Here is a 13328-nt window from a genome sequence, read left to right on the forward strand (position 1 = left end):
AACTAAAGTAGATAAACAACACATATCACAGTCATAGCAAGTAAAACGTTTCTGTAACCCTTACTGAGAATGTTGTTGCTGTTCGGCTGGCTCCATGCAAATGTATTTCTGTATTTTAAAATACAATACAAGTATTCTGTAGTTTATTTTGATACATTGATCTTTATGGTATTTTGCAATAATATTTTGTAATTTTTCCCCATCCCTGGCTGTGTGCTTCCAGAACTGCCCCAGGCAGCTCAATCTCAGCCTAGACCCAAGCGTTACAATGTTTTGGACCTTCATTGATGTTTTACCATTGTTACACTACTGTGCGTACATTTTGAGATGCATTAATCCATGTAAATATTGAGTTGTTAAAAAATGAATGTCGACTTATTTCAGCAGCACAAGTCTTATTTTTATCATGAAATGCTTGATGTGCCCAAAATATGTAACTATGTATTATCACTTGCTTACCTTGTCATTGTCTCCTGTCAGTATCTGCAGTTGAAGTTTGTTTGAAATGGGTAGCCATCAACACAGTGTTTCACAGTAATACTGTTAGCAGACAAGCATGGCTGGCTGGATAACCAAATCAGTGTTCTAGTATTAGAATGACATTATAACCAAAACCAGATTCAGGTAAAACATTTCTAACCAAGGCTTTAAGAAAATTGGTTCCTTGTACCATCACAATCAACCCACTTCAAGATTTGAGTAATTTATTTTAGCTATGTACAGGTAATGCTGAATTTCACAATGAACAGAAAAGAAATAAAATCACATCTCACCAATCCATCCTCTTAACAGAAGTCACTAATTATAACCACTATCTCTCTCCCATTCACACACACACACACACTCTTTCTCATTTTTAAATGTTAATTTCTCTTAAGATAGATATGATATACTGGCTGTAGCTGTGCTGTTGTTGCAATTTGCAGTTTATATAATTATTTGAAGACATTATCCTGTTTCATGCTCCAGATCTAGTGGGTGGGGTCTTCGGGCAGGACAGAGGGTTTAGGGCCATATATTATAACACTAATCTTTCTGGACCGTCCCTCAGCTCACACACCTGTTACCTACTCTGACCCTGGTTCCCTTGTACCTGCCAGCCTCCTCCACAGCCTAGTGTGAGGATCGGTACAGGTGGGCACCCACAGTCCTATGGTTCTCTATGGTTTCCCAACCACACATGATCTGGAAGTGGGGCTAGATGTACAGATGATTGGAGAGTTCATATCCCTGTGATTAACAAAAAAAACTACTTGAATGAATGCCTCTTCCTTCTCTATCCACCTTCCCTCACTCGTGATTATTTTTATTTTTCCCTTATTCCTGCCCGAATCCTTCAGTCTCCTCGATGGCAAACATAAGTTTCTCTCGCAGTTGCTCCAGACTCTTGTAGGGTGGCAAGTCCAGACGATTGAAGCTGTGTGAGTGATTGAGATGGAGAGAAAAGTAAGAGTGAGGGATCAGTTTGTGTTCAGTAGGGGTACATACACAGACAAAATTAATTGATGTTATCATAGGAACGATAATCAACAATAAATCAACTATGGGAAAGGAATTCAGGAAAACGTCAGTCTCACCAGGTGTGGCTTCTTGGAAGCCAAGTCTCCTTCCCCACCTTGTCTATACAGAATTTTTGTGGCCCATTACTCCCTAAGGAAAAAATTGACTATGTTAGATTCTTAGACATGGAATTACATTTCTGTCAAAATACATTTTACAGTGAAAATTGTGGTTAATGAATGGCGGATAAACTGCACCTATGAGTTCAGCAAAGCCTCCGACTGGCAGACGGCATGTTCCTGTGACAAACTGGAGCATGCGGATCCGCTTCTCATTGTCCATCTCCTTTACCACCTACACAATACACAGGTAAGACTCATGACACGGGTAATACGTACACATAGTGAGACATAGACAGTCACACACACATGATGCAGTAAACAGAGGCCACTGTACTGTACCTGCCAGAACCAGTGTATCTGCTTGCTGTTCTTGGTGTAGTGCCGATAGATGGTGTTCTTCTGCCAATCACTGAGGTCTATCTCCTGCATCCCACATAGCATCAGCTGGAGGGAGGAATGAGAACATACCATTAACCCACAGTCACAGAAAGGGAATCTGCAAGAAATAGTCCCCTCTACCAACTTAAGTCTTTGTGAAAGCTCCATAACCTATAACTCTGCCTATCTAATCCAGCACATTTTCTTCCATCCCCATTACGTACCTCCAGCTCTTTCTCGTCAAAGTAGCGTAGCCACTCCAGAGGCACGACTTCATTGAAGCCATCTAAGAAGGCTTTGGTCTGCTCCTCCACCCCACGTGTGAACCGCCAGTCTGTCAGCAGACTGTGGCGAGACAGGGATGATAAAATAGCATTTTCTAGGCAACAAGGAAGGATATTAATTGATGCAAGTGGAGTGTCAAGATGGAACAAGATTAATGCTAGTCTGTGGAGCACCTGTGATGGGTATCACAGTGACTGACAGAGACACTGACTAGAGGGACAAAGTAGTGATGGAGATGGCTGACCTGATGTACTCTTCCTTGTTCTCTGCGGTGACCAGCTCATTCTCTCCGTCATCCTTCAGCTGGTGGGTGGACACCTTCCCCAGAATCTCCATATCCTGAGCAAAGTACAGCTCCACCCCACCCTCCTCCAGACTGTTATCTCTGTAGACAGATCACAGGCGCATCGTACACTTATTGAAGCTTTAAGCTGCACAATTATGTCAAATGCTTCCATCACGCTCTTCACATACTTTTCGGATTCACACAATTTGCCACAAGGGCGAACATTCAAACAGATATAATGAAGGGGCGGAGTACTTACTTCACCCACATGATGGAGTTGTAAAACTCAGGGTCAATAGACTCCAAGTCTTTCAGAGTGGGTTTCTTGTTGAGCATACGCTTGTAGAACGGCAGAGTGAAGCCAGTATCGATGAACTTGCCATGATACAGGGCCTAGAGGGAGAGGGGAGGAGAGAGTGGATGCGATAAGTACTACACCAAAACATGTCATAAGCTTCACCTCTCTCCTGTGCTGATACACATAGATGAAGACACATTTAGCCTAACCACAGTAAAGTGATATCACACACACACACACCGTTTCACTACTAACTGAATGCACACACAGAAAACGTACAGAGTAAGTTACAAGTCCGTCTCTGTGTGGAGAAGATTGATTCAGTTAGTAGTGAAACGGTGGATAAGAGGTAAGAGGTGTGGTCTGGGTCCAGCAGTGAGCTCATGCTCTGGAAGGGGGGGTCTGTCGCTTCTGGATATTGTCACAGAGAGAGTTGGGTTTGGAAAGATGGGCGATGGGAGAGTTCTATACTTGGTTTAGGAACACAGTTTTAAAATGACTTACAGATTAAGGAACACACACACAGACCCTCATACACTATGCTTACCTCTCCTGTTCCTAAAAATCATTCTGTGCAACACATCCTCATCATATGTTAAATTCTAACCAGAACTATTGCTGTAGTTGACTTTTTGTTGTTGTTGTAAATCTGCACCAAATTTGCCAATGAAGCATTTCTCACCATGGCGATGAATCGCCCTATGAAACGGAAGTATGTAAGGTGGTCAGGGTTGATGGAGGAGGCAGGGTTGATCTGCAGGCAGTAGTTGTTCTTCCCAGCATACTCAAACAGACAGTACATGGGGTTCAGCACCTCATGGGACAACAGGAAGAACCACTCTCTGTATGGAGGAGAGACAGGGCATTACACATCTATATCTATCAAAGGGACAGGAAATTGATCTACCTAATCTGGCTATGTGTGAGGGCTACAGATTGTCACTTTTGACACTGCTTTTTTGTATTGACTACAGAGTAGTACAGAATAAAAAACATCTCATACATTACAAAACCACACAACATTTGACAACAATGACAACAACAATCAGTGACATTCTGACAGCACAAAAAAGCGGCACAGTTGCTATAATTTCAAAATACTTAATCAAAATTGTGTCAGGTTTCTGCACAAAGCACACACTTGCTAATTAATAAACACATGTAACTCAGAAGTAACTACTAAACTAAGGAATAAAAGCACAATAATGTAAAATTCACAAATAATTCTAGATGTATACTAAAATTATAATATTAGCTGTATGGAGTTTCAACAAAAATGTCCTTCTAAAAAATTAACAGGTATTTGTGATATCGGTTTTATTCTGGTAATGACTTTTCCATTTATCACCATAGTAAGTGCTGTAATGTATGCTAACATTTATTTATGTCAATGCTATAACCCAACTCCAAAATGCCTTCCAAATGTCCCCTTTCTGTCTGCAAAATATGAAAGAGAAACTGCCATACTGAGGAATGGTCCAACCAAACAGGGTTTCTGGAAATTTGACCGGCAACATTTTATTTTACATTTACATTTATTTTACCGGACATTTGAGAAATGTACCAGACCCATATGCATTGGGTGCGTAACCTGATTAGGGCGTCCACCCACGGTGCTCAGAATGATAGAAATCACATTTAGATCATGGTAATTCATATTAACAGAACAGTCAAGTCGAGGATGCAACGATGTGCTTTCCTTCTTACCGAATTCTGATGTGCACTTTGAAGATGTTAGAATAACTGTCCACATTTACTCTTCCTCAGCCAACAAAATGAGTAACGAACAGCAAAATCACTAGCCTAAGTCAAACTACTATCCCCCATAGTAGAAAGGTTGACCTATTCTACTGGTCAGCTTGTCAAGGGAGAAATAGCCTATTCCAAACAGACTCTGGGACAGTTGTGGGATGATAGATCCCTAATTCATACAACCAGAAGGCCTAGGCTACATTTATATATATATATTTTTTAAAGCAACGAGTGATGCAACAGATCAGAACGTTTAGCTTAACATGTTGATAAACTATTATTTCTTCACATTATAAGCGCATCAATGCACACAAGGCAGTAGGCTTTGCGTTACATAATGCAATTAGCAGGAAAACACTGTTGTCAAAAGGGCACTGCACATGCGAGCGGTTTCATGTGACAGAGATGAAAATATCCGTTAGAAATTTTGAAAGAGAGGAGATCTAATAGGCTCATTTGAAGCAAGGTAAGACATGACTCATATGTATTAAAACTTTCAGGTTTCAAACAATTAAGTACTTGTTTTCAAAATGCATACGGTCTCCAGCTCAAAGTCTCTGTATGCTGTGCGTGAGTGATAAATAAGATACATAACGCATATACTGTACACACGAGGCAATTTAATTCCACAAAATTATGCAAATTAACCTATAGACCGATAAGCATGACCACAGTCAAATGTATTTCCATCAATGAATAGTCTAAAAAGCATTATTTCGCAATGGGATTTATTCTTCTCCCGGACAATTGGATTTTCAATATTTATTTATTTTTATCGGCCAAAAGCCGGCCATTACCGGCTAACGTTAACCCTGCAACCAACACTGAGACATCACTGAATTGTTGTTCAAAATCATTACCTTTACACAGTCAGTACATGGACAAACAAATATACATACTCACTAACACACACAAAACACCATAAAGCACCACGAAGACAAGCAGTATAATGTGGAACATGAATGCATGTAGAGAATGAAGCCCCGGCCACCACTAAGCCCCTGACCTTTGCCCCCACGGCCGGCCAGCCAGTCCCAGGGATCGTACCGGGGCTGTGCAGACACATCCAAACATCCCGTCCGTGGTTCTACCCTGTGGTAGAACAGCATGACGTAACCTACCATAGGGTAAAACCACTGGCGTGACACCGGAGACAGAGACACACGCAAACACAGACCACGAGGAGCAGGAGGAACAAAGCCCGGGATCCCACTGCTGACACCAACCAGAGGTGGACCCACTGTCACAAAGTCCACAAACACCAAAACACACAACAGATGATAGTGCAAGAGACAGGGAGGTGATAAATGATGGATGATGGATATTTAAGTGAGGAACACAGGGTAGACAAAGAATACTTATACCTGAGGTAGGAGAAAGAAAGACAACTGTTGTAAGAGGCAGAAGGCCAGGCATGCAGGCAGTAGACAGCCATCTTACCTAGCAATGCCTCCATAATCAAGACCTTCCTCTCCCCTCATGATGATGTAGAGTCTTCTACGCAAGTCATATGGTTTCACATTCATGATCTGAGGAAAGAGAACAAAACACAAGCACATACATCACAACAAAGAAACCGCCACCCTACGATCCTATATTAGTTGTTAAAATACAAATAGTGATACTAATGAATAGATAACCAACAATAGAAACCCTCATGCATGTTTAATTACATAACATTTAGAATTGAATATCCTCAGCAGGGAAACTGACTCCATGTCATCCTTACCTGCTGAAACGAGTCCTCAAATAGAGTCTGTCTGGACACTGAGATTTTCACGTGGCTGGGTAAGGCATTGGACTGGAGAGGCAGAGAGAAGTGTAAACATCCATTTCCTCAATGCTAGGCATTAGGCAAAGAGATCTGAGTCGGAACAGTAGAAGAGAACTGGGCTGTCTGAGAGACGAGAGTCAGCACTTACATGGCACAGGAAGCGGAACTGGTGGTATTTCCACCTGAAGCTGCGATCATAGGCCCCGGGAGAACCACCCGTCCTCGACCTACAGAGAAATAAAAGGAGTGTATTTTTTGCTGTTCCAGCGAAAAACAAAGCCAGGTTTCAAATTGGTGCATGTCGGGGAGGAATACTGTAGCTGTACTGGGCAAAGACAGGCCTGTCATGGCTGTCCCGTGCACAAATGCTTTAGAAACTGGAAAATAGGCCCAGCTGTGGAGCTGCAGAGTGAGGACTTTGGGCAGTATTCTAAGGAGGTGGTCAGATCTGACGTGCAGCAGCAGTGAAAGAACTGGGTTAAGCCCAGAGATGGAGGTATGCTTTGGTGTGCAGCTGTGTTAGTACAAGCTACACCACTTCACTACAGACATACTGGATATGTGCCTCGTCAGCAAAGTAGAAACCGAGAGACGGAGCAAGGAAGGGGAAATATGGAGGCCGAACGAAAGAGAGAGAGGCCTCTAATACTCGCTGACTCGCTTTGTCGAAAGCTGCCAGGCCCAACTTGGTTTTGGTTAGGAAGTTTCAGACCACAGAGGCAACAGATATGGACTGCAGCAGTATCAAATGTAAAACACTTTAGACAGTTTAAGAACCCTCTATGGCCACTCATCTAAAAATATAACACCAAGACCTTCATATGTTTCAACATCAGCATGATCACTTGCTCTCTCTCAATCACACACATACACACAGACAGAGTCAGATAGCAGAGCAGTCTGCTTTGGATTTGATTTGTTGGCCCACATATGTTCATTTTCCTGACTTTGTCTTTTTTGGAAGATTTCAAAATTAGGGCCATGCTTCAAGGCAAAACACATGTTTATATTAGTGTGTGCTTGCTTGCAATGTGTGTACGTATATATATATATATATATATATATATATATATATATATATATATATATATATATATATATATATATATAAAATCCCCTCTCTCATATCTAGGCTAGCTATCTATGCCCTGAAGATAGTCAACGTAAATTCACTTGGGTTCAAAGAAACAGAAAAAAAGTTGACAAAAGTAGGCTGTGATGAGAGAACCCTACATACATAATCCCTGACAGAAATGAGTCGTACGGTGCTTTTATCAGAACATTTTATCAGGCAATGTATCTGGCCTTCTCAAAAACAGGTCTGCAGAATAATATTTACCCTGACTCAAACCCGGGACGAGGGTCTTTAAAGCTGGTGGTGCGAGAGTTGTGATCCACAAAATATCGGACTCCCTCCACGGTGTACTTCATTTCCCAGCCAGGGGGCAGGGGGGGTTCCTGGATCATCCTGTAAGAGGGAGAGGGCAGTGAGCAGAGCCTAAACGGGAGGCTCCCCAAACTAGGCACACCTGTCCCCCCCGGCCCCGGCCCCGGCCCTTTCCCCGTCCCACTAGAAGCTCTCCCTGCACAGGACTCAGAACCTCGGAGCTCAGTGGTGATGATTCTAAGACCACATGGATGTTATACAACATGAAAATATAAATACGAGGGAAAATATAACTCAAGTTCACTGAGGGGGTGAATGAGGGAGTGAATAAACTAAATGATTAATGAATAAAATGTTATGACATTGTAAAATGATCTAAAAATCCCTAATACAATTAAGATAAAGCGGCCATCCACCATTACTGTAGTTTTGCTGTTAAATTTGATGCGAGGGGACAGCGGCGCCATCCACACTAGCTCAGGGGTAGAGATGCCCTAGGCCTCTCTTTGACCAATTAGCTTACAATACTAATCTAAACCCCACCCACACAGCTTAGAGGACAGCCCTAGTCAGGTGACATGGCCTACTATGGTGGTGATACACGACACTGTCCTATTGATATTAATCTCAATGATCTGTACATTTCGTCTATGATTATGATAACATGGGTGTGCTGCATAGTGTTGGGCCCTCGAGCTACCAGTCCCTATCCTACATTAGTTAATGTAATATCAGTGAAAATATGGTAGCAAAGTATGGTGACATTTCTCTGAGACACCTGTGTGTACAAACATGAACACGCACACACACAATGATACAGAACACACACACAATGATACAGAACAAACACACACACTCAAGCATGCGCACGTACACTTTCACAGTGGAGCAGAGACAGAGTGGCTTACCCTTGGGTTCTTGGGTCCTCCCACTGTGTGGTCCGTGTGTTGTGGTTGACAAAATACACCCTCCCATTGTCCTGCCGTTTCTCTACAGGGACCACGAGAAGTGGCTACAGTTAAAAACAGGATGGATCAACAACAGTTTATTATTTTGTTACATGACAGAGTGGCTGTACTGCATGGGGACTTCGGAGATGTGAATGTCAACCACAGTTGTGAGTGAGAATAAGAGAGAAGAGGAGGAAAATGGGAAAAAGGGTGTCTGAATCTCGCAAAGCTGATTGAAAACTGACGTGTGTGTGGCATTTCGCTCAAGCTTGTTCCAAAATACCTTGCTACAATCCACCTCAGCCTTTCTGACTTGGCTCCGGTGAAGACAGTGTTTGAGAAAGATTGGGGCATGGGGCTCAGAGAGAGAGAATGTTACAGAGGTGTAAAGGGCAAGAGCTAAACTGTGAGGGAAAGTAGAAGTATTAGAAAAGGAGTATAACAATTTGCTGACTCTATTTCTAGCAGTGCAGCACTACATGACTACATGAAAGATAATGACATGGTAACCGTGTCAACTTCCTCCACCAAGAATGTGTGTATAGTGTGTTGTGTGAGTTAATATGTTCAACTTTATACATCTCTGTGTTGCTTTAGTTTCCTTACCGTAGTTGGTGCCCCCTCTCTCCACCTCATCCTTCTCGCGCTCTCTCCACCCCCCACCACCCTCTCTCTCCATCCCCACATCTCTCTCTCCATCCCCCCCTCTCCAACCCCACTCCTCTCTCTCTGACATCTTGTTCTCATTAGCAGAAGTGTGTGGAGCGTGCAGGAACAGTAGCCCTCACCTTGCAACTCTTACTAGCCTGTTCATTTCCCCCCCTCTCCTTAACTTTCCCTCCTGTATTCATCCACCCCTCCTTTATTTTACTGTTCCCGCGCTCGGTCAAGTCTTTCTCTCCTTTTTCTTCTCCCGTTAAGAGTTTCTTTCAATCCACCCCCTCTTCTACGCCCCACAGATGACACACATAAATACATTACAGGAAATCCATAAAAATGTAAGTCCAATGTATAATTGAGGCTTTTGCCTGCGATGCCGCAACATGTTGAAAACGAATCATGGTTAGAAAATATGAGTGTGCATGGGTGAGTTTGTATGTAAGTGATAAGCATGTGAAAATGGGAGGTGGAGAGAAATGCCAATGACCATAACTTTTGAGTGATGGAGTTTTTTTTTGTGTACGCAATGTATAATTGTGTGGGTGGGAATATGTTGCGCTTTTGAGAATATGAATGAATGAATGTATGAGAGTAGAGCGCTATAGGGATATAGAAGTAGAGAATATTACAACCAATTCCTTGAGATTATACTTGAACCAACAACTAATCAATAATATCAGGGAAAAGACTGAAATCCCCCAAAAACATTTCAATCATGTTGTTGACCAATAACTAAACTGTAAGGAGAGTTATGCTGAATGTAAGAATGAAGGGATCTTCAGCATGAGCTTCTTTGATTAAGGACAAGGCTATATATCACAGTGTATACAAGATAGTGAACAATAAATCTGGGCCCAGTGGTGTGTATCTGTATGTGTGTGTGTGTGTGTGTGTGTGTGTGTGTGAGAAAGACACACAAACCAACTCTCCCCCGTCAACACAAAAACAAAGCCTGTGCCCTTGAAATGCATACAGGCATCAGAACCCTCTCTCATAACAAGTAGTGCAGGTGTCGATGTAGCCAATGCCACTCTCCAGCATCACTGGACCCAGTAGTATTTCCCCTCACTTATCTCACTGGTCTCAGGTCCTGGGACCACTGAGGGCTAGAGCCGGGACGATACCAGTACTGAGATACTCGTTAGTATCATGGGCAAGGAAACAAAACACAAAGCGGATTTCACTTCTTTAGGAAAACAGCCCTAATGGTAGAAACAAACATCATGATGTTGTCATCCAGAGTCCCATTTATTTATTTATTTTCCAAGCTATAGCACACAATATTTTACATACAGCAGGTTTTTACCAAAGAGTTTGGTCTGCTTTGTGTTTTAATTTTTGCCATGGAAAAAACATTGCGATACTGGTATCGTCACAGCCTTACTGATGGCCACTGACTACAGGGCCTAGTATGAGTATGGTGAGAGGTGTAGATGAAGGTGTACTTACCCCATCCTGGAGGGAGCGCACCGAGAGGGTCATTTTCCACAGCAGGAGCACCAGACGACTGATTGAGAAAGAGAGAGAATACGTTTCCAGTTAGAACACTTTCCTCTCCTCCCTCCTTCTTCCACCTTTCTGTCTTCTCCTCTCACTCTCTTTACTGCAGCGGCTCTGTGTGAAATTGTTCTGTCCGTCCACAAAGCTCTCAACCGACTTCTCACACTGCTGTGAGGTAGAATAAACCCTCAAAAAACCAAACATACAGACAAAAAAAGGAAAAAAAAGCTGCAAATGCCTCAAAACGCCACAGAAACCACACAGTTTAACACCTCGAGTCTAGTGGAGCAGGAGTGACCAGAGTGGAGCGTGGGGTGTCACGGGGCAGTAGTCTTTTTTGAGGGGTGCTAAGGCGTACCCCAGAAGGCTGAGGTGACCTCTCTCATGCAGCTGGAACAGGAGACTGACAGAGGCTCAGACGCAGCTCGTATGCCTTCCAAAATCTACACGCTCAGGAGAGAAAAAAAACCACACTGTTCCAATGAGCTCACTCGCTGGCGTCAAGCCCCACCCTGTCTCCTACCACCCCCCCCCGCCCCTCCCTACCCCACCCATCTGCAGAGGTCCTCCTCTTCTAGATATGCTGTGAAAGTAAGCAGGGAGGCGCAATGTCTGAGCGAACTGAGGGAACATTCATCCTTGTTCCAGACTGCCCACCCCCTCCTGACAAAAGCACCTTTATTCACCCTGACCTGGAACCAGTGTGGTTTACTCAGCCTGTGCATACAGAGAGAAAGAGAGAGAGTGTGTGTGTGTGCGTGTGCCACTGTACGGAAAATGTGTATACAGCAAATACTAATTGAATGTGTATGAGATTGTGTTTGAATCTGTGTGTGTGTGCGCGAGCATGTTTAAGATGTTTGTGAGGAGTTAGTACACAGACTGTTGGTTTCATGAGTATGAAAGCTGTACCTTTGGAAAAGTCCTACACAAATCTAATTCATGCATTCATTCTCCTCACCTCAGGTCTGCAGTTTCTTCCTATAATGAAACAAAACTGTCCTTACAGCAGTCCATGTGTCACTGAAGGTAACGCCACACAACTTCACTCAGCATTTCCCCAGAATAATAATACTGTGCCCATTTATGAGAATTCATCATGGAAAGTTTGAGAAGAACTGAAGGAATAAGATAGTAAAGAGCGCAAAGAGGAGAGAGAGGCATATGGAGTTAAAGGGGCACGTGTGTGTCACTCGATCAACAGCCAATCCATATATGAGACCCACCCTTCTGTGTTTCTGTGACTAAAAAAGGTTAAAAAAAAGAATGAAATAAAGACATGACATCATCTTCTGCCCTGACCATTCAGTTCCTCGCCAGATCCAAGAGGATGTGAGAGAGAGCTAGAGAGAGAAGAAAGAGGATAAGACAGGGAAAACAAGAGAAAAAATAAAAGAAGCAGCGGGGGTGGTAAAAAGTGGTATAGTAAAGTGAAAGAAGTACTAAAATACTTAATATGGTGATTGAGTGGTAAGTGGATGATTTTAGTTGAGATGCTATTTTAAATACCTTTATCAAGAATAGTAACAGACTCCTTCTATCCCGCTTCAGGACCCAGATAATTACACCAAAAAGGCCAGTTAGTCTCTGAACACTGAAAACCTTGCTAGAACCATATGAATGACCGGCACTATGAGTGGGAAAAGTCACATAGACCTACATTGCACACTGTCGCATACATTGTAGTGTCTCCCTAATTTAGTTACTCTAATGTTAGCGCTGGAAAAAAAGCCTTAAAAGAAGTTCACTCAAAGGGGAAAAACAATGGTAGTGATAGTAGGACCCCTGATAAGATGCTCAACAGTGATTAAAATACTCAAATGAGCGTTAACCAGGTTGTATAACAATGTGATATCTTAGAAAGGTGTACAGAAGGTCCAATGCAGCCGTGTTTATCTCAATATCAAATCATTTCTGGGTAACAATATCAATTAAGTACCTTACTGTGATAGTTTTCAATTAAAATGGTCAAAAATAAACAAAAAATAGCTTCTTAGCAAAGGGCAATTTCTCAAGCAATAATTTTGCTAGGACTGTCTGGGAGTGGTCTGAGTGGGGAGGGGAAAACTGAAAATGAGCTGGTATTGGCAGAGAGGTTTGGAACTGGCTTTCTTATCAGTCTAACTATACTGAACAGAAATATAAACGCAACATGTTAAGTGTTGGTTCCATGTTTCATGATCTGAAATAAAAGATCCCAGAAATGTTCCATACACACAAAAAGCGATATTTCTCTTAAATATTGTGCACAAATTTGTTTACATCCCTGTTAGATAATCCATCCATCTGACAGGTGTGGCATATCAAGAAGCAGATTAAACAGCATGATCATTACACAGGTGCACCTTGTGCTGGGGACAATAAAAGGCCACTCTAAAATGTGCAGTTTTGTCAAACAACACAATGCCACAGATGTCTCAAGTTTTGAGAGAGCGT

General features: G+C 42.5%; 1 protein-coding gene across 5 annotated transcripts in view; it reads right to left on the minus strand.

Annotated features, from left to right (window-relative positions):
- Positions 1-687: 687 nt before the first annotated feature.
- wwp2 (WW domain containing E3 ubiquitin protein ligase 2) overlaps positions 688-13328 on the minus strand; it is a 34131-nt gene continuing 21490 nt past the window's right edge. For 2 of the 5 annotated variants that reach the window (XM_041890086.2, XM_041890085.2), the window contains exons 11-24: positions 10842-10899; positions 8691-8772; positions 7735-7863; positions 6544-6622; positions 6351-6422; positions 6062-6150; positions 3552-3711; positions 2831-2964; positions 2530-2670; positions 2225-2345; positions 1962-2066; positions 1758-1854; positions 1578-1650; positions 688-1417 (exon numbers count right to left, since the gene is read on the minus strand). In XM_041890086.2, coding sequence (XP_041746020.1) covers positions 1318-1417; positions 1578-1650; positions 1758-1854; positions 1962-2066; positions 2225-2345; positions 2530-2670; positions 2831-2964; positions 3552-3711; positions 6062-6150; positions 6351-6422; positions 6544-6622; positions 7735-7863; positions 8691-8772; positions 10842-10899 — 1440 coding nt within the window. In that variant the 3' untranslated portion in view covers positions 688-1317. Of the gene's footprint in view, positions 1418-1577; positions 1651-1757; positions 1855-1961; positions 2067-2224; positions 2346-2529; positions 2671-2830; positions 2965-3551; positions 3712-6061; positions 6151-6350; positions 6423-6543; positions 6623-7734; positions 7864-8690; positions 8795-10841; positions 10900-11164; positions 11314-13328 lie in introns of those variants that run through there. The other 3 variants (XM_041890089.2, XM_041890088.2, XM_041890087.2) reach the window with 3 other exon arrangements.

The sequence above is a fragment of the Coregonus clupeaformis genome, chromosome 29 (genome assembly GCF_020615455.1).
Source record: "Coregonus clupeaformis isolate EN_2021a chromosome 29, ASM2061545v1, whole genome shotgun sequence".
Classification (NCBI taxonomy): Eukaryota; Metazoa; Chordata; class Actinopteri; order Salmoniformes; family Salmonidae; genus Coregonus; species Coregonus clupeaformis.